The sequence below is a fragment of the Saccopteryx bilineata genome, chromosome 6 (genome assembly GCF_036850765.1).
Source record: "Saccopteryx bilineata isolate mSacBil1 chromosome 6, mSacBil1_pri_phased_curated, whole genome shotgun sequence".
In the NCBI taxonomy this organism is placed as follows: domain Eukaryota; kingdom Metazoa; phylum Chordata; class Mammalia; order Chiroptera; family Emballonuridae; genus Saccopteryx; species Saccopteryx bilineata.
This window is the reverse complement of record NC_089495.1, coordinates 153843360-153865193: the sequence shown is the minus strand read 5'-3', so window position 1 is coordinate 153865193 and position 21834 is coordinate 153843360. Positions and strand designations below refer to the sequence as shown.

The 21834-nt window shown below is 40.9% G+C and overlaps 1 protein-coding gene across 3 annotated transcripts in view; it reads left to right on the top strand.

The window, feature by feature from the left end:
• BPTF (bromodomain PHD finger transcription factor) overlaps window positions 1-21834 on the top strand; it is a 182298-nt gene that overhangs the window by 150160 nt on the left and 10304 nt on the right. For 2 of the 3 annotated variants that reach the window (XM_066235077.1, XM_066235078.1), the window contains exons 25-30: window positions 401-483; window positions 755-980; window positions 9764-10095; window positions 12958-13131; window positions 13884-14076; window positions 15552-15636. In XM_066235077.1, coding sequence (XP_066091174.1) covers window positions 401-483; window positions 755-980; window positions 9764-10095; window positions 12958-13131; window positions 13884-14076; window positions 15552-15636 — 1093 coding nt within the window. The remainder of the gene's footprint in view (window positions 1-400; window positions 484-754; window positions 981-9763; window positions 10096-12957; window positions 13132-13883; window positions 14077-15551; window positions 15637-21834) is intronic. The other variant, XM_066235079.1, reaches the window with a different exon arrangement.

Below are 21834 nucleotides of genomic sequence, written 5' to 3'. Positions count from 1 at the left end.
ATAAATTGAGAATTATGTATTATAATACCTGTCTTGACTTTCATCTCCTTAGCCTGTTTGTCGGATGGGGTTGGGGAAAGAGAGTGCAATGTTAAAAATGTGGCCTTTGGAGAATGATGGTGGGCTAGAATTACACCATGTTCTTTATTCTGTCACAGGATCTCTATAAAATTATTTCTACCTTTCAGTGTTAGGAATAAATAAGGCAAGTGCTTACCTTAGTAGCACAGTGCCCGGCACATGGTAAGCAACAAGACCATATAGCTCTCATTTTATTTATATTATGATAGAAAATTAATTTCTTTGGGAAACACATACTTGTGCTCAGATTTCTATTACCTGTGTAACAACTTGTAGTCATTATAAAATACGCACTTTTGGGTTTTGTTTTGTCCTGAAGGTGGTGATGAAGCATAATGCTGTAATAGAACATTTAAAACAGAAAAAGACCATGACTCCAGCTGAAAGAGAAGAGAATCAAAGGTAGGGAAAGATGTCTATAACCCAGTAACAGGGTCTCACTGTATATCAGTCTCTTTAGCATACAGACGCACAGGTTCTGATTTTATATTTTAAAATCTTTATTGAAGTTGATAAAATGAGAAGCCCCCCAGAGCTGCTTTGAATCACTCTTTGAGGCTTTCCGAAAGTCACTGAAAATTGGTGTATCATCTGTAGAGAAATCCAAAAATCTATTCTTACGCCTTTCAAAATGAAATGCCTAGCATCACATGGGTTGTGTATTTCTCTCTAGAATGCTTGTCTGTAACCAGGTGATGAAGTATATTTTGGATAAGATAGATAAAGAAGAAAAACAAGCAGCGAAAAAACGAAAGCGCGAAGAGAGTGTGGAACAGAAACGAAGCAAGCAGAATGCTACCAAGCTCTCCGCACTGCTCTTCAAACACAAGGAACAGCTCAAAGCTGAGATTCTGAAAAAAAGAGCACTCTTGGACAAAGACCTACAAATTGAGGTGCAGGTGAGAGGTGTTTCCTTTCCTTTGTGTCCAGTTTTTAGCATCTAATTTTCTCTTTTTCCCTTGAAATTTTGGGTAAGCATAAAATTTCACCTTGCTTTCTAGAATTTACATTTTTGTGTATTTAGTAAAAAGTTGACCTGACCAGGCAGTGGTGCAGTGCATAGAGCATCAGACTGGGATGCCGAGGACCCAGGTTCGAGACCCCGAGATCGCCAGTTTGAACTCGGGCTCATCTGGTTTGAGCAAAAGCCCACCAGCTTGAACCCAAGGTTGCTGGCTCCAGCAAGGGGTTCCTCGGTCTGCTGAAGGCCTACGGTCAAGGCACATATGAGAAAGCAATCAATGAACAACTAAGGTGTTGCAATGTGCAATGAAAAACTAATGATTGATACTTTTCATCTCTCTCCGTTCCTGTGTCTGTCCCTGTCTAGCCCTCTCTCTGACTCACTCTCTGTCTCTGTAAAAGAAAAAAAAAAAAAAAAAAGTTGTAGGACACTCAAGAGGTCTTATTTCAAACTATTGTAATCTCTAAACTAGGCACTCTAAGAAGTTAGTCTATAGACTAAAACATTTGATTAATCTCTTGGGAATAGCTTTTCTTCACTATGGCATAGTCTTGTCAAAAGTTGTGAGGAGGCCCTGGCCAGTTGGCTCAGTGGTAGAGTGGCGGCCTGGTATGTGGAAGTCCTGGGTTCGATTCCTGGTAAAGGCACACAGGAGAAGCGCTCATCTGCTTCTCCACCTTTCCCCCTCTCCTTCCTCTCTGTCTCTTTCTTCTCTTCCTGCAGCCAAGGCTCCACTGGACCAAAGTTGGCCTGGATGCTGAGGATGGCTCCATGGCCTCTGCCTCGGGTGCTGGAATGGCTCCAGCTGCAGTGGAGCAACACCCCAGATGGGCAGAGCATCGCCCCCTGATGGGCATGCCGGGTAGATCCCAGTCAGGTGCATGCAGGAGTCTGTCTGACTATCTCCCTGCTTCTAACTTTGGATAAATACAAAAAAAAAAAAAAAAAGGTTGTGAGAAGCGAAGTTTCATGAGAAAGTTAGAGAAACTGAGGTAGTGGAAATGACAAAATGAAAAATAATGTGTGCCCATTAAATAAGGTGTTTCTTCCTTGGTTTATGACCTGGCAGGCATTGCTTGTCCTCTGTTTACTTGGGGAAGTTACTGAGAAATGAAAGAAAACATCTATACATACATATTAAACCGTTTTTTTATAAGCGAAATAGGCTATATAAACCATTCCTTAAAGTGCCTTGTCTATTTTAGGAAGGATCAGACTCCAAATCAACATCACTCTGTTTTTAGAGATCTTCCCACTAATGTAAGGAACCAGATCACAGTAACAAAATCAACATTGGTATTTAGCATATATGGAAATTCTAGATAATTTAAGCCAAGAAAAACAAAAAATGATTAAATTGTTATTGTGTATGATATGGTTATTATATCAAAATCCTCAGAAAAATTATTAAAATTTATGAGAAAATTCAGTCAGGTACTCAATGTCAGGACTACAACCGCTGTCAAAGTGTAGTAAACAAGAGACCGTTCACTGAAGCAACAGATTATATAATACGCTACCTCCCATTTTAAGATATATTTTATAGATAAAAATTTTAGAGTAAAAAAATAAAAATCACAAAAATAACAGACAAAAACATGATGTCATTTTTGCAATCTTGGAATGAGAAAAACCACTCTTAAGAGTTACATATTTTAAATGCACAAAGGAAAATGATAGATTTGATGAGATAAGAGAAAAATATTTGTAGAAAAGGAATACCATCAACAATATAGTAAAACAGACAAGAAAAAATATATAACATTTATGACAAAATTGGTATTCCTAAAATTTAAAGAGCACTTAATTTGGTCAATAAGAAAAAGATAACACTAACTAGATGAGAGTACTTTCACAATATACATGTAAATCAAATCACTAATGTACAGTTTAAACATTCTATAATGTTTTCAGTTATTCTTCAATAAAGCTGATATTTAAACAAACTAGTAGTAGACTGTGTAAGAAACATAGTTTTCAAATCTAACAATATCAAATATCAGTAAACAAAAAGATATTCACCCTAATAATGAAAGAAATTACAGTACTTTTTTTTTTTTTTGAGAAAATTCCATGTATTTCTATAGAAAATTTCACTGATATGTATGAAAAGTCTATAAAATGTGAATACTAGGCCCTGGCCAGCAGTTCAGTGGATAGAGTGTTAGCCCAATGTATGAATGTCCCGGGTTTGATTCCCAGTCAGGGCACAGAGGAGATGCACCCATCTGCTTCTTCCTCTTCGATCTCTCCCTTTTCTCCCTCTTCCTTCTCGCAGCCAGTGGCTCAGTTGTTTTTTTTTTGGGGGGGGGGGTTCATTTTTCCAAAGCTGGAAATGGGGAATTAGACAGACTCCCGCATGCGCCCGACCAGGATCCACCCGGCATGCCCACCAGGGGGCGATGCTCTGCCCCTCTGGGGCATCGCTCTGTTGCATCCAGAGCCATTCTAGCGCCTGAGGCAGAGGCCACAGAGCCATCCTCAGCACCTGGGCCATCCTTGCTCCAGTAGAGCCTCGGCTGCGGGAGGGGAAGAGAGAGACAGAGAGGAAGGAGAAGGGGAGGGTTGGAGAAGCAGATGGGCGCTTCTCCTGTGTGCCCTGGCCAGGAATCAAACCCGGGACTCCTGCACGCCAGGCCGACGCTTTACTGCTGAGCCAACCGGCCAGGGCCCGGCTCAGTTGTTTTGAGTGTGGCACCAGGTGCTAAGAGGATAGCTCAGTTGGTCAGATCATGTCAGCCTCAGGCACTAAAAATAGCTCAGTACTCGCATCATCCCTAGACAGGGTTGCTAGTGGCTCCTGGTCTTGGCGCATGCAAGAGTCTGCCTCACTATCACCCCTCCTCTCACCTTTATAAAACAAACAAACCTGTGAATATTCTTTGACCCATCATTTTACTTTTAGAACCATCTAAGAAACAACTAGGCAGGATGTATGAGCAAGGTCATAGTGAATACCAATAGTAACAAAATCTGGAATCAGCCCAAACTCCACAAAGAAGCAGCCACTTTTTTACACTGTGTAGGACGTTTAGCATTGGGTTTCAAACACTCGTTTCTTTTCCTTCATTGTGACAACCAAAGGAGTGACCTGTCCCCTCCATGTACATTCTCAAACCCTCTCCAGAGCTAGCATTACTACCCTCAGTTGATACCCACTGTTCTAAATACCTTTAGAGGTGTTCACATTTTGGACTGCCAATGTAGGATTGGTGCATTTTTGTTTTTAATTCTTTGAGTAAATTCTCATAAATATTTTAATGAAATATTCTCAGAAATATTTGAATAAAAAATGCAGATTGCAGAATAGTACTGATAATGTGATGTATCCATTCAATACATCCAACAAGTACTTAACATTTGGGTATTTTGGAAACTGTTCCTGCTCCATATTCTGCACAAAGTGGGGAAATATTTATACTCATACACATAAACTCAGTCAGATGTCTTTCAAAGCAGTTACCTTTAGTCAACAAGTAAAAATTATCTGTAAGTCCATACTGCTAACAGATTACCATTTAAAAATAATCTTAGAATATACTTTGTTTATATTATTTTATATTCATGTAAACACATTTTATACAAAACAGTCACACTGGAGACAACGTATATTGAACTTTTTTTGGCATTCAATACACTATAGAACCGTTTAAAAAATGTTACTACTGTTGTGAATATTCTGTTGTACAGTCATGGTGTTTTCTTTGACAATATATTATCTAATGAAGAAGAAAAATTGTACTTTAGGAAAATACCTGATTTCTGGCTTGTGGTAACAGAATGAATAGAGCATGGACCCGGAGGACTGAGGTCACCAGTTTGAAACCCTGGGCTTGCCCAGTCAAGGCACATCCAACAAGCAGTAAGCAAGCAATGAACAACAAAAGTGAAGCGACTATGAGTTGATACTTCTCTCTGCCTTCCCCTGTAAAATCAATAAATTTTTAAAAAATTTTTATTCTTTAAACTTTTTTTTAATGTTTATTTTATTAATTTTAGAGAGAGAGGAAGGTGGAGAGAGAAAGACACAGGAACAACAATCTGTTTCTTGTATGTGCCCTGAATGGGGATCAAACTTGTAACCTCAGTTCTTTCTGACCATACCCTATCAACTGAACTATCCTGCCAGGGCAAATAAAATCTTTAAAAAAAGAGGAAAAACTTGACCAGGCAGTGGTGCAGTGGATACAGCATCGGACTGGGATGCAGAGGACCCAGGTTCAAGACCCCGAGGTCACCAGCTTGAGCGCGGGGTCATCTGGTTTGTGCAAGGGGTCACTTGGTCTGCTGTAGCCCCCTGGTGAAGGCACATATGATAAAGCAATCATTGAACAACTAAGGTACCACAATGAAGAATTGATGCTTCTCATCTCTCTCTGTTCCTGTCTGTCTGTCCCTGTCTGTCCTTCTCTTTGTCTCTCTCTGTCTCTGTCACCAAAAAAAAAGAAATTCTCCTGGCCTGTGGTGGCACAGTGGATGAAGCATTGACCTGGAATACTGGGGTCTCTGATTCAAAACCCTGGGCTTGCCTGGTCAAGGCATGTCTGAGAAACAACTGCTACGAGTTGATGCTTCCTGTGCACCCTTCCTCCCCCTTTCTCTCTCTCTCTCAAGTCAATAAATCTTTGAAAAAATGTAAATATTCAGCATAACTTTAACTTGAATTTATTGCTAGGATAATTTACTTTGAAGGGCAACATTGAAATGTATATGGACTAACATTTGAAAAATATTTTTTAATTATAATGATTTTATTTTTTATTTTCAAGATATTTGATTGGTTCTTTGTACTTTTTTTATAAATAAATTTTTATTAATTTTAATGGGGTGATATCAATAAATCAGGGTACATATATTCAAAGAAAACATGTCCAGGTTATCTTGTCATTCAATTATGTTGCATACCCATCACCCAAAGTCAGTTTGTCCTCCATCACCTTCTATCTAGTTTTCTTTGTGCCCCTCCCCTTTCCCCTCTCCTTCCTCCCCTCCCCCCCCCCATAACCACCACACTCTTGTCCATGTCTCTTAAAGAGTCTCGTTTTTATGTCCCACCAATGTATGGAATCATGCAGTTCTTGTTTTTTTCTGATTTACTTAGTTCACTCCATATAATGTTATCAAGATCCCACCATTTTGTTGTAAATGATCTGATGTCATCATTACATATGGCTGAGTAGCATACCCTAGTGCAGGAGTCTCAAACTCGCAGCCCGCCCACCAATTTTGTGCGGCCCGCAAACTAATCCATGAAGTTTGATTAGTCTGCGGGCCGCACAAAATTGGTGGCCGGGCCGCATGTGGCCTGCGGGCCGCGAGTTTGAGACCCCTGCCCTAGTGTATATGTGCCACATCTTCTTTATCCAGTCTTCTATTTTTTTTACAGTGATTAAAGCCTTTAATTTTTTATTTATTTATTTCATTTTTACAGAGGGCGAAAGAGAGACAGAGAGAGAGGAGAGAGAGAGGAGAGAGAGACAGAGAGAAGCGGGGAGGAGCTGGAAGCATCAACTCCCATAGGTGCCTTGACCAGGCAAGCCCAGGGTTTCGAACCGGTGACCTCAGCATTTCCAGGTCAATGCTTTATGGATTAAAGCCTTTAAGCAAACTCTTGGCCAATACAACAACAATCCATAAAAGAGTAGTGTCCTTAACATGTTCACCAAGTCCAAATTGGCACCAACACTATTCTAGATCCCTGCAAATGCAACCCAACCCCAGTTCAGTCCGTAAGGAGCTGTCACAAGGAGCAGGAGTCCAGGAAAAGTCCACATCCAGGAAAAGTCCGCATGGCACTGGAATTGTTATCACAATTGTATACTTTGCAGCTCACATCCAAGTCCCAGTGACCGCTGCTTCTAGCTGGTAATGATTCAGGTAGACTGGAAAAGCCATCTGCAGCATGGTTCTTTGTACTTTTAAAAAAATTTTTTAAGCAAGAGAGAGAGAGGGACAAACGGACAACCAGGAAGGGATAAAGATGAGAAGCATCAATTCTTTGTTGCAGCACCTTAGTTGTTCTCTGATTGCTTTCTCATATGTGCCTTGACTGGGGGACTCCAGCTGAGCTAGTGACCCCTTGCTCAAGCCAGTGACCCTGTGTTCAAGCTGGTGAGCCCACACTCAAGCCAGTGACCTTGGGGTTTTGAACCTGGGTCCTCAGCATTCCAGACCGACTCTCTACCCACTGTACCACCACCTGGTCAGGTTATATCTATCTGTTCTTATATCATTTCTGTTTGTCTTTTTTTAAATCGACTTGATTTTTAAGGCAGTTTTAAATTTAGAGGAAAATTATGCAGAAATTAACGTTCTCCGTTTTTCCTGTTATTAGCATCCTGAATTAGTGTGGCACACTTGTTTCAGTTGCTGTGCGCATATTAACGCATTGTGAACTGAAGGCTCTAGTTCACATGCGGTTTCAATTGTGAGTTACATAGTTCTTTGTCTTTCACAAGGCACAATGTCATGTATCCATATCACATACAGAATACAGAAGCATGTCATTACAGTATTGTAAAGAAGTTTCACTGAGGCCTGACCTGTGGTGGCGCAGTGGATAAAGCGTCAACCTGGAAATGGTGAGGTTGCCGGTTCGAAACCCTGGGCTTGCCTGGTCAAGGCACATATGGGAGTTGATGCTTCCAGCTCCTCCCCACTTCTCTCTCTCTGTCTCTCTCTCTCCCTCTCTCTCTCCTCTCTAAAAATGAATAAATAAAAAAAATAAAAAAAAAATTTCACTGACCTAAAAATGTCCTGTGTTCCATCTTTCATCCATCCTTCATCCCCCTCTGCTTGTCTTTTTGATAAAATAATTTACTCATTTTTCAATAGAACTTATACCTTCCTTTGCTTCTTTTGAATATCTCAAACATATGTATTATAAAATTTTGATCAAAATTGTTTTATTTATTTTTAAAACTTTAATTATTGATTTTACAGAGGGAGGAGGAGGTGGGAGTGAGAAGTATGGACTCAGTTGCTTCACTTTAGTTGTTCATTGCTTGCTTGTTACATGTTGGATGTGCCTTGACCAGGCAAGTCCAACCTCAGTGTCCCTGGTCGATGCTCTATCCACTGCAGCACCACAGGCCAGGCATTAAAATTAGGTTATAAAATTAATTTCATATGGAGATTCATTTACTGATTTTGGTGGTAGTCTTTTTTTCACATTACATGTTTTTATTTGATTTTGCATTTGGTATTTTAACTTGGAGGAGTTTTTTTGTTTGTTTGTTTTACAGAGACAGAGAGTCAGAGAGAGGGATAGACAGGGGCAGATAGACAGGAACAGAGAGATGAGAAGAATCAATCATTAGTTTTTCGTTGCGCATTGCGACACATTAGTTGTTCATTGATTGCTTTCTCATATGTGCCTTGATCACTGGCCTTCAGCAGACCGAGTAACCCCTTGCTTGAGCCAGCCACATTGTGTCCAAGCTGGTGAGCTTTTGCTCAAACCAGATGAGCCCGCGCTCAAGCTGGCAACCTTGGGGTCTCGAACCTGGGTCCTCCGCATCCCAGTCCGACGCTCTATCCACTGCACCACCGCCTGGTCAGGCTAGAGGAGTTTTCTTTTTTTTTCTTTTCTTTTCTTTTCTTTTCTTTTCTTTTCTTTTCTTTTCTTTTCTTTTCTTTTCTTTTCTTTTCTTTCTTTCTTTTCTTTCTTCTCTTGAAGCCCATTTTAGCCAGCCAAACCTTAACATGGAATGGGGATCCTTCTTGCTCCTCACCTCATGTGAAGCTTGAGTTCCCTTCTTCCTGGCACTGTTGTTGGGCTGCCACTTCCTTCTTCTGGATCTGGGGCCCAGCAGGCCTGCAGTTCTAGCCCTGTTCATAGTGTGTTTCCATTCCATATAGACATTTATATTCTACATATGTAGTTTTTTATAGTTGACTTTCATTGGTATGTTCTTGAAGGTGGGATCAAAGTATTTTCCTGCTGTCCTAGCATTGTGTCATAAACCCATATTTACAAAAATAAAACTCAAAATTTACTTCCCTAGGAAAAAGTTTACACTCTCTTTTTAAATAGAGGAGGGCTGTTGAATAGTCACAGAGCTTATCTTCTCTCCAGATCATCTAGACTACATGGAGGAAATGGATTTATTAAGCCAGGGTCATTCAGATTTATTATTAGAATATGTGTGATACTTAAAAGCTTGGTCATGTAAAAAAAAATAAAGATTTTAATTTATGGCAAAATCTGTAGTAATATAATGCACTCCTTGCAGCCTTAAATTCTAGACATAGCTGTGTAGAAAACAAGGCAAGGTGGTCTCGCATTCTGCTTTGCGCTGACCAATTTGAGTATAACATTCAGTTCATGTTCGGTCTCATTCTGTGGACACGAAGGGCAGTGGCAAGAAGAAAGCAGCGAATGGACAAGGACACAGATCACACCCTGAGCCACAGCTGAGATGACCAGAACGGGGTGGGCAAGTTGGAGGGGCCGTTCTTGTTAGACAAATGTGCGCTGTTCTGTCAGATCTCCTTTGAGAACGCCTAGCAGCTCTCTAGTTGTTGCATCACGTTTATCTTCCATTTCCAGTTGTTTTAATTGGGTTTGGGTTATAGTAAGAACATGGGTGCTTGGAATGACAACAGCTCCCTCACATGGAGCTATTTTGACATGGGAGGCCATGTGATATCTTCTGTCCAGGTTGTACATTTACATAAGTCAAATGATAGTCTTGTGTTGTCTTTAATTGACACTAGGAAGAGCTCAAGAGAGACCTGAAAATTAAGAAAGAAAAAGAAATGGTGCAAGCCACAGCAGCCGCTGTCACACCCCCTGCAGCCCCTCCAGCCCCTTCGCCTTCTCCTCCTCCTCTGCCACTGCCACTGCTGCCACCGCCCCCTCCCCCACAGAACACGGGCTCTCAGGCCACGGCCACGCTGCTGGTGGCCTCCCAGAAGAGAAAGCGGGAAGAGGAAAGAGACTCCAGCTCCAAGTCCAAGAAGAAGAAAATGATTTCTACTACCTCCAAGGAAACGAAGAAGGACACAAAGCTTTACTGTATCTGTAAAACGCCTTACGATGAATCGAAGTGAGTAGATCCTTTGAGCTCTACTTTATTCTCTTAAAGTTTAGCCATTATTCTTCCCAGTTTTGAGCAAAATGAGTATATTGGCAGCAACATAAATGGGAATAGTTAAAAGTAAGAGGAATAATAGCATTTCATCTCTGGTCATGCATCTCTTATTCTTAACTTTGACACTAGCAAGTAAAAATTTTATTTCCTATGTTCATGATTCGTGTTTCTCTTTCATATTCTTTTCTGTCAAAAACAAGCTTTCTGTTGCTCCTTGGCTCTCTCCTCTTATTTCTGGATTAACTCCAAATATCAATCAATAATTCTACCTGACAAGGAGTTGTACTGCTGTTGTTGCCGAGCTCTGAGCATCCTGTGTAGAAACTGTTCACAGCCCTGACCATCAAATTCTAGAGACTTATGTGAATATGAATGGTGCAAGAGGTTTGAGTGGCTTTGGGTTTTTATTATTTAATTATAAGCAAGTGATAACATTGCTGGAATGATGTGACAACATTATTTTTGTCAAAGTTACTACTTATTTGGGAAAAAGAAAAGTACAAAACTGTTCCATTTACCCTCAACTGTTCCATTTATTCCTCAAGTAGGACACTCAAACATTTGATGAACATGGCAGCTGGAAGCTGTTTTTGACAGTTGTGACTTATACTTGGTAATAGATACGAGATGTTAGAAATACTAATGTATAAAGGTAGTTTTGTTTGTTTATTTTTATAAATGTAGTTTTATGTTTAAATCATTATCATTTAACTGTTTAGCTTCCATATTGAACATTATAATGTAGGCTGGCATTTTAAAGTCAGAATTAATCACAGTATTTTTTACAGTACTGAAAAGTTTTTGATTTTGCTAAAAAAAAAATGATCACTTAGAATTAAGAATGCTGAATGTCTGTCTTACGTGGATGCCTAATCAATTTCTAAAACAAAATTCTCTCTTTAATGATGTTTAAGGTGCAACCTTAAATCTGCTTCGGTGGTGCTATTTAATTTAAATTATAATGTGCAAGTGCAAGATCAAAAATTTCTGTTGGTTGACTTAGCTCTGTGTTGAATTAAACACAGATCAGTTTAGGCATTTTCACTTTTCATTGTCTTATTGTATTGGAAATTATACATAATGTAAAAAGTGGAGCCCTAGCAACTGATTTTTCCTTCAGTCTAATACAAGTGTGCCTCCCTTTAAGCAAAAGATACTAAATGACTCGTAGAACAAAACAGAATGTGATTTACTCTTTACATAAAGTTCTGCTTATGAAATTTCTTTAAATAACAGTCTTTCTTGGCCTGTTTAAAATATTAAAATCACAGAAATTTATTTCATATAATGTTTGAGTTGCATAAAATGAGGCACACATGTTCATACTCATTGTATTGAGACTGCCTCATTATTTTGTGGATATTTCATATTTTTAAGTTTGTCATTTTTAACATTTCAGTATACCTGGTTCATTCACTCCCTGTTTGAGTCGAATGAGATAAAGGGAGTTTCTTAAGGAGTATTTTGTAATCTTTTATACCAGAGTAGGTCGGTTTAAGAATCTAGTGAGAGTGACTAAAACTTGAAATTAAGTCCTGAACTTCCAGAACATACAGCCCACCCTCTGGTGAAGGCAACATACAGAAACATGTTGAAGACCCCTGTGGCAGTGAAAATCATGCAAGAGTCATTAATGCAAAAGGAAAAAGTTAGTGGTAATAGGATAAACCACACAAATGTGTATTACTCCCTAATGTTCATAAAGTTCATGAAGCTTGAGGACTACTTCTATTTCTCTAGGTGAACAGATCAAGAAACACTTTGCTAGAACCAGTGGTTTCGGCAAGGCCAATCTGGTTCGCTGTGGTCCATACTAATTCTTTCTGTGACTTTGACACGGTATTTCTACACAGTGCCTGTCACCACATTTAGATACACTGTGTGTTTGTCATAGAGACACTTTCCATTTTGTCATTTGGGACTTTATATTACAGAAGCCTTGAGGCTTAACTGTATGTGACAGGCTCACAGTTACTACACACTCACATTTTCCCACCTTGCCTAATACTGTAGAACCTCTCGCCATTTTGGATAACTCTCTTTACAGCACTCTGCACTGTTTATCCCTGGTTTTGAATTGAAGCAGCTCCTTACAGTTAGCTCCTTACAGTTAATTAACCTGGGCACTCTCCACATTGTCACACATACATTAACTGAAAAATTGGCCCATGTCATTATCTGTCACAATTAGATTAAATTCCAATGTTTATTTAGAAAACTTGGTAGAAATTGAATCACTACATGTATCTTTTTAGTTTTCTTCTTCATATCATATTTTGACCCTCTGTCGTCTACATCTGGCTGACCTGCATGTTCCTTCCAGTGTAACTTCTACTTGGTGTTTGCGCTTTGCTTTGTTTTCCAATTTAAATTGTGAGATACATTTTCAAACCTATCTAAGGAATAGCCCTGATTTTGAAATGGCTTCTGTGGCATAGGTTTGACAGATGTAAGTCTTTGATTCTTTGGCTTTGGTTTTTGTGCCTGTTACAGTTTCACACACATTCATTAAGAGGCAGACATTACCATCAATGTGTTCTTTATTTTTTCAAATTCCAGTATGTTTATAAAGACTCATATTTCACTCAACAGTGTGTTTGTTGAAATTGATGTGAGTGACTTTATGTTTTCACATTTGATACAGAGTCAGATGCTATAGTTTGCCAGGGGTAGAATGGTCGGATTCAGGATGTTTAGCTGTCTTCATTGCAGAAAGTTATCCTGTAAGAAAGTGAATCAGGACAGGAAAGACAGATTTAAGTATCATGCCGCTCAAAATGACAATTACATTGTCATTTTCATTGTGAACACTTTTAGGTTCTATATTGGCTGTGATCTTTGTACTAACTGGTATCATGGAGAATGTGTTGGCATCACAGAAAAGGAGGCTAAGAAAATGGATGTGTACATCTGTAATGATTGTAAACGGGCACAAGAGGGCAGCAGTGAGGAATTGTACTGTATCTGCAGAACACCTTATGATGAGTCACAGTGAGTTCCAATAAGAGCATCATATTTAATAATTTAGGAAGCCAAATTGCTCTGACTGGTTACTTATTTATTTTAAAATAAAAAGCAAGATATTTTCTGCATAAATTTTACACTTACATTACAATTTCCTTTCCAGTATTTTTTCTCTTCTTCCCTCTTTACCTCCCCTTCAAAATTTATGTTGCTTCATAGTGAATGTTTGAGATTCATTGCGAAAAATATGGTTTAATGGTAGACTTGATTCTTCAATATGTAATATAGAAATTAATCAGATTAAAATAGCTTGACTTGTTTGGACTTCGTCAGTGTTTGAAATGGCGCTTTCTTGTAGGTTAGGAAAATACTAATTTGGATACCAGCTCTGAGACTCTGTTTTTAGCTTATAGGATTTTGAAATCTCAGTTGGGTGGCCAATATCAGCTTCCCATATGATAGGGTACTTGTTGAAAGTTTTTTGGCTTTATTTTGTTTTGAGCTTTAAAGTCAATTAAAATGCTTTCCATTTTCTTTGTATTGGTTCTCTAATATTATACAGTGTTTTTAATAAACTTTTAATGCTTATATTTAATATCAGAAATACTAAATTAACACATAGGAATGTCAATCTTCAAAAGTATTAAACAATTATAATACTAAATCTATTTTATGTCCCAGGGTTAGAATATTTTCAGGTGCATGTTTTTTTAAAGTAAGTTATAAGTAATATGATCCCATCTGTTTTTGAACTCACATTTCCATTTCGGACCTTGCAGATTTTATATTGGCTGTGACCGGTGTCAGAATTGGTACCATGGGCGCTGCGTTGGCATCTTGCAGAGTGAGGCAGAGCTCATTGATGAGTATGTCTGTCCACAGTGCCAGTCAACCGAGGATGCCATGACAGTGCTCACACCACTAACAGAGAAAGACTATGAGGGTTTGAAGAGGGTGCTGCGTTCTTTACAGGTGAGAAGCTAGTGTATATGGTAATTTGAAGGTGAAATGACCCCGTGTGAAAATTTTCCCCATTGATTTGGGGGCAGTGGATGGGTGAAGGGAGGGAGGGAGAGAAAAAGAGAGACAGAGAGAAAGAAGCACCAACTCATTGTTCCACATAGTTGTTCCCTTTTAGTTGTATAATGGTTGGTTGCTTCTCCTGTGTGCCCTGACTGGGGGTTGAACCTGCAACCTTGCAGCACTGGGATGATGCTCTATCCACTGAACAACCTGGCCAGGACCATGACTCAGTTTTTAACCTAAATTTTATTTTTAAAGAAAACTTTATTGGCCTGACCTGTGGTGGCACAGTGGATAAAGAATCAACCTGGAACACTGAAGTTCCTGGTTCAAAACCCCGGGCTTGCTGGTCAAGGCGCATACGGGAGTTGATGCTTCCTGCTCCACCCCCCATTCCCTCTCTTATCTAAAATGAATAAATAAATAAAAATTTTAAGCCTGACTAGGCAGTGGCGCAGTGGATAGAGCATCAGACTGGGATGCAGAAGACCCAGGTTCGAGACCCCAAGGTCGCCAGCTTGACCGAGGGCTCATCTGGTTTGAAGAAAAAGCTCACCAGCTTGAGCCCAAGGTCGCTGGCTCAAGCAAGGGTTACTTGGTCTGCTGAAGACCCGCGGTCAAGGCACATATGAGGTAGCAATCAATGAACAATTAAGGTGTTGCAATGCGCAATGAAAAACTAATGATTGATGCTTCTCGTCTCTCTCCATTCCTGTCTATCCTTCTCTCTGACTCTCTCTCTGTAAAAAAAAAAAATTTTTTTAAAGAAAAAACTTGACCCCATCACCAGAGATTGAAAAACATTCTGATTAAATTCTAGTGAGATATAAATGCTTATCTAAGGATTTGAGCTAAAGCCTTACCTCCCTTAGTAGAAATCAAAAGGAGGCAGATATGGTTTATAAGATCAGCAGATACTAGAGATGTAGTCAAGATTTATGTGCTTGAGTGACACTTTCTCCTGTCCCAGTCTGTCAGGAGAATGGAAAGAACTGAAAGGAGAACAGTAGTCTCAGTGTGTGGTTGAATGTTATCTGCTCTCACAGCTCTGCCACCTCCTTAGTCAGCAGTGGTGACCATTCGGCACTTGGAAACACCTCCACACACACAGATGTGATTGCAGTGCCAACATTGCTCAGTTGGAAGATCATCAGGCCAACTTTCTTGACTCCTAAGCTAGTGTTCCCTTGTGCCCCCCACCAATGCCAGGGTCCTCAGACAATCCTTTGGAAACTATTATTAAAGAGTGTGTCCATCTGAGATAACTTGTGACTAGAGCAAAAATCATCTCAGTATAAACTATTATCTATCCATTTAAGACATTTGGAGTTTAAGAGTTGATTGATGCAGTAACTGCAAGGGAAATGAAAGTTGATTAGTATTTTCACCTGACATTAAGAATGGCTTTTTTGTTTGCATTGTAGGCTCATAAGATGGCCTGGCCCTTCTTGGAACCAGTGGATCCTAATGACGCACCAGATTATTACGGTGTCATTAAGGAACCTATGGGTAAGTACTTGAGTTGAATATAGAGTTTTTTTAGAAGTCTCAGCAGATATTTCATTTATTATCCTTAAGATTAATATGTCAGGAGGGTATGTTGGGTACATTTGATGGGAGTAGAAATTGGTCTGATGACTTGTTGGATAAATAAGAATTATGTATTAATGTTTTAAGTGTGCATACCCTTGGATCCAGCAGCTTCATTTCTAGAATTTACATGTGCACAAGTATGCTGTTCATCACTGCAGTGTTTAAACTTGCAAAGGTACTGGAATTGAAATGCATAGCCGTCAGTAGGGAAGTAGCTAAATCAAGTGATACATAAGAAGGGTATAAAACAAACAAAAAAAGAAGGGTATCATGCAGCCATACAAAAGAATGCGTGGGTTGGGCTCTGTCTGAGCCTCTCATCCTATCTTTTCCTCTTCATCTTTCCCTGAAGGAGAGGGATTTTATGGACCCCCTAGTAGAGATCCAAGAGAAAATGGCCTCATTTACTGGGGGGAAAAAGGGTAGTAAGTTTTAAGTTAAAAGTAATTGTATTAAGATGGAAAACTCTAGGCCCTGGCCGGTTGGCTCAGCGGTAAAGCGTCGGCCTGGCGTGCGGGGGACCCGGGTTCGATTCCCGGCCAGGGCACATAGGAGAAGCGCCCATTTGCTTCTCCACCCCCTCCTCCTTCCTCTCTGTCTCTCTCTTCCCCTCACACAGCCAGGGCTACATTGGAGCAAAGATGGCCCGGGCGCTGGGGATGGCTCCTTGGCCTCTGCCCCAGGCGCTAGAGTGGCTCTGGTCACGGCAGAGCGTCGCCCCTGGTGGGCGTGCCGGGTGGATCCCTGTCGGGCTTATGTGGGAATCTGTCTGACTGTCTCTCGCTGTTTCCAGCTTCAGGGGAAAAAAAAAAAGATGGAAAACTCTAGTGATTATATTAAAAATAGTTTATATGGAAATAAATTATAAAAATTACAACATTCATAAAAGCTTCCAAAACTGCTAAAGAATTAGCTCCAGCTAATTCTTTAATGAAAAATGTATTCCAAAGCCAGCAAAGCATTTTATAAATGTGAAGTGCTTTAATATATTGGAAAGTTGCTAAGTGAGTTCTTGAAAGTTCTCATCACAATAAAAAAATATTATAACTTTGTGATGATGGATGTTAATTAATCTGATGGTGGTGATCATTTTACAGTACATACAAATATAAAATCATTATGTTGTACACCTAAAAGTAATACACTGTTATATGTCAACTATATCTCAGTTTTTTTTAAAAATTGTTCTTTTTTTTTTTTTTTTTTTTTTGCGTTTTTCTGAAGCTGGAAACGGGGAGAGACAGTCAGACAGACTCCCGCATGCGCCCGACCGGGATCCACCCTGCATGGGCAACGCTCTGCCATGACCAGAGCCACTCCAGCGCCTGGGGCAGAGGCCAAGGAGCCATCCCCAGCGCCCAGGCCATCCTTGCTCCAATGGAGCCTTGGCTGGGGGAGGGGAAGGGAGAGACAGAGAGGAAGGAGGGGGGGTGGAGAAGCAAATGGGCACTTCTCCTATGTGTCCTGGCTGGGAATCGAACCCGGGTCCCCTGCATGCCAGGCCGATGCTCTACTGCTGAGCCAACCGGCCAGGGCCAAAAAAATTGTTCTTAATACAAGTGAGGGAGGGGTATACAGTGGTTTGTTCTTTTTGGGGGTTTTTTGTTTTTGTTGTTGTTGTTTTTTTGTTTTTGTTTTTGTTTTTTTTAGAGAGGAGAGGGAGAGACAGAGAGGGAGAGACAGAGAGAGAAAGAAGGGGGGGGAGCAGGAAGCATCAACTCCCATATGTGCCTTGACCAGGCAAACCCAGGGTTTCGAACCGGCGACCTCAGCATTTCCAGGTTGACGCTTTATCCACTGCGCCACCACAGGTCAGGCTGTTTTTGGTTTTTTTAAATTTCTTAAAAATGTATTATAGTTGGCTATTTAATTTTTAAAAATATTTTATTTATTTGCCTAACCAGGCGGTGGCGCAGTGTATAGAGTGTTGGACTGGGATGCGGAAGGACCCAGGTTCAAGACCTCAAGGTTGCCAGCTTGAGCACAGGCTCATCTGGCTTGAGCAAAAAGCTCACCAGGTTGGACCCAAGGTCACTGGCTCGAGCAAGGGGTTACTCGGTCTGCTGAAGGCCCATGGTAAAGGCACATATGAGAAAGCAATCAATGAACAACTAAGGTGTCGCAACGAAAAACTGATGATTGATGCTTTTCATCTCTCTCCGTTCCTGACTGTCTATCCCTCTCTCTGTCCTTGTTAAAAAAAAAATTTTTTTTAATTGAATTTAGCAAGAGAGGAAGGGAGATAGAGAGACAGGTATATCAATCTGTTCCTATATGTGCCCTGGCTTGGGATCAAACTGTAACCTCCATACTTTCTAACTAACTGAGCTATCCAGCCATGGATTTTTTTTTTTTTAATTTATTGAATGATTTTAGAGAGAGAGGAAGAGATGGAGAGAGAGTGAGACAAAAACATGAATCTGTTTCTGTATGTGTCCTGACCATATTGAACCAGCAACCCCTGCACATTGGAAGCTGCTCTAACCAACTGAGCCATTCAGCCAGGGCTGATAATGTTTGTTTAACGGAAAGGATTTATATTGGGTGACAGCCTTTTTTTGTTTGTTTGTTTTTTCATTGTTCATTTTAGAGAAAGAGAGAGAAAGATCAATTTGATGTTTCACTTATTTATACACTTATTGGTTGATTCTTGTATGTGCCTTGACCTGGTATTGAACCTACAACTTTGGTGTAGTAGAACTATACTCTAACCAACTGAGCTACCCGGCCATGGCATAATAACTTTTTAAAAGACGGAAACATGAAGAAAAGATAATAAGGGCTAGCTAAAAGTATTTTTGAAAAAACAACATAGCCTGACCAGGCAGTGGCACAGTGGATAGAGTGTCGGACTGGGATGTGGAGGACCCAGGTTCAAAGCCCCAAGGTCACCAGCTTGAGTGCGGGTTTATCCGGCTTGAGCACAGGGTTGCTGGCTTGAAGCCCAGGGTAATAGGCTGGAGCAAGGGGTCACTCCCTCGGTAGTAGACCCCCACCTTCCTGTCAAGGCACGTATGAGAAAGCAATCACTGAACAACTAAGGAGACAAGGAGCGCAGCGATGAATTGACATTTCTCATCTCCCTTCCTGCCTGTCTATCCCTCTTTCTGTCTCTTTCTCTATTCTTGTCATACATACACAAAAAAAAAGAAAAGAAAAAACATAAAAAAGTAGGTGTTACATCTCTTATTCTGATGTTGAGATAGAAGTAATTTTTCTATGCATATCTGATTCATAAAATCTGCTTTACATAGGTAGGTAGGTAGATAATTCTACTTCTAAAAATTTACAGGTTAATTGTAAAATTTTAGGGAATTAAGAAAAGATAAAATGCATCTTTCATCTTTTCTTCATTAAATTCCATTATGTTTTCAGTGTGTTAAAATTGAGATTATGGCCCTGGCCAGTTGGCTTAGTGGTAGAGCGTCGGGTTCGATTCCCGGCCAGGGCACACAGGAAAAGTGCCCATCTGCTTCTCCACCCTTCCGCCTCTCCTCTGTCTCTCTCTTCCCCTCCTACAGCCAAGGCTCCACTGGAGCAAAGATGGCCCGGGCGTTGGGGATGGCTCCATGGCCTCTGCCTCAGGCGCTAGAGTGGCTCTGGTCGCAACAGAGTAACGCCCCGGATGGGCAGAGCATCGCCCCCTGGTGGGCGTGCCGGGTGGATCCCGGTCAAGTGCATGCTGGAGTCTGTCTGACTGCCTCCCCGTTTCCAGCTTCAGAAAAATACAAAAAAAAAAATTTGATATTATATAGGCCCTGGCCAGTTGCCTCAGTGGTAGAGCACCAGCCTGCATGTGGAAGTCCCAGGTTCAATTCCTGGACAGGGCACACAGGAGAAGCGCCCATCTGCTTCTCCACCCTTCCCCCTCTCCTTCCTTTCTTTCCTCTCTTGCTTTCCCACTGCCAAAGCTCTATTGGAACAAAGTTGGCCTGAGTGCTGAGGATGGCTCCATGGCCTCCACCTCAGGTGGTAGAATGGCTCCAGTTGCAATTTGAACAATGCCACAGATGGGCACAGCATCGCCCCCTGGTAGGCATGCTGGGTGGGTCCCTGTTGGGCGCATGTGGCAGGCAGTCTTTCTCTCTGCCTCCCCACTTCTCACTTTCTCACTTCAAAAAATAAAAAAATAGGCCCTGGCCGGTTAGCTCAGTGGTAGAGCGTTGGCCTGGCGTACAGGAGTCCTGGGTTTGATTGCCGGCCAGGGCACACAGGAGAAGTGCCCATCTGCTTTTCCACCCCTCCTCCTCTCTTTCCTCTCTGTCTCTCTCTTCCCCTTCCGCAGCCAAGGTTCCATTGGAGCAAAAGTTGGCCCAGACGCTGAGGATGGCTCTATGGCCTCTGCTTCAGGCGCTAGAATGGCTCTGGTTGCACCAGAGTGACGCCCCAGATGGGCAGAGCATCACCCCCTGGTGGGCGTGCTGGGTGGATCCCGGTCAGGCGCATGTGGGAATCTGTCTGACTGCCTCCCCATTTCCAACTTCAGATAAATAAATAAACAAATAAAAATTTAAAAATATTTTACTGTCTGACAGACATCTTCCTGTGTCATTATCTTTTTTTTTTTTTTTCTTACAGAGACAGAGAGAGGGATAGATAGGGACAGACAGACAGGAATGGAGAGAGATGAAAAGCATCAATTATCAGTTTTTCGTTGCGACACCTTAGTTGTTCATTGATTGCTTTCTCATATGTGCCTTGACCGTGGGCCTTCAGCAGACCGAGTAACCCCTTGCTCGAGCCAGCGATCTTGGATCCAAGCTGGTGAGCTTTGCTCAAACCACATGAGCCCGCACACAAGCTGGCAACCTCAGGGTCTTGAACCTGGGTCCTCCGCATCCCAGTCTGATGCTCTATCCACTGCGCCACCGCCTGATCAGGCCCTGTGTCATTATCTTCAAGAACATGATTTTAATGGCTTTACATAGCTTGTAAATTTAATATACCTTATTTTAATCATAATTATTTTCTTCAAGAGCTAGACTGTTTTTTCTATCTTTCTTTTTTTACCCAAGTAAACACCATCTTTTCTAAGTATGTACATTATGGTAATATAGATCTCTATGATATGCTATTGAAAGAAAAATAGAAGTTACACAATAATATCTAAGGGTTTTTTTTTCTTCTTCTTTTTTTAAGTGAAAGAAGAGGAAATATAGAGACAGACTTCCACATGTGCCCCGACCAGGATCTACCTGGCAGCCCCTGTCTGCGGCTGATGCTCTGCCCATTTGGGGCCATGCTCGCAACTGACCCATTTTTAGCACCTAAGATGGAGGCTCCACAGAGCCATCCTTAGTGTCCGGGGTTGATGCACTCGAACCAATCAAGCCATGGCTATGGGACGAGAAGAGAAAGGGAAGGGGGAAGGGGACAGATGGAGAAGCAGATGGTTGCTTCTCCTGTGTGCCCTGACTAGGAATCACACCTGGGACATCCACACACCAAACTAATGCTTTACCACTGAGACAACTGACTAGGGCCAATACCTAGGTTTTTGGAGTGAACAATTATGTATTTTCTGCGAGTATTTAAATATCTTTACAATATCTAGAAAAGTACATAAGAAATGTCTGGAAAGATATGGACTCACTTGAAAATTGTTGTTTCTTTTGGGAATATGAGGGAACCAACAAGATCAGCAGCTTATAACATACTTTGTAAACTTGTCATACCTTTCTCACATCAGCTGTGGTAAGACGTACATCATTTTAAATTATATAAAATTAGGATGATTTTAATCACTACCCCACCCCCTGGTTAATGGAGTTTTTGGTTGTGTACAGTTTATGCTACTATAAACAACACGTATGTGAACATCTTTGTTCATACATCGGCCTGCACTTGTTTATTTTCTTAGGAAAAGTTCCTAGAATTAGAGTTTCTGGGCCAAAGGACATATTTACTTTTTAGGCTTTTGGTAAATATTTTTAAATTGCACTTCAGCAAATTGAACATTGTCCACTAATAGTGTGCATCTGTCACCTTCTCTCTATACAGGGTCCCCGAACTTTTTACACAGGGGGCCAGTTCACTGTCCCTCAGACCGTTGGAGGGCTGGACTATAAAAATAACTGAGGCCCTGGCCAGTTTGCTCAGTGGTAGAGCGTCGGC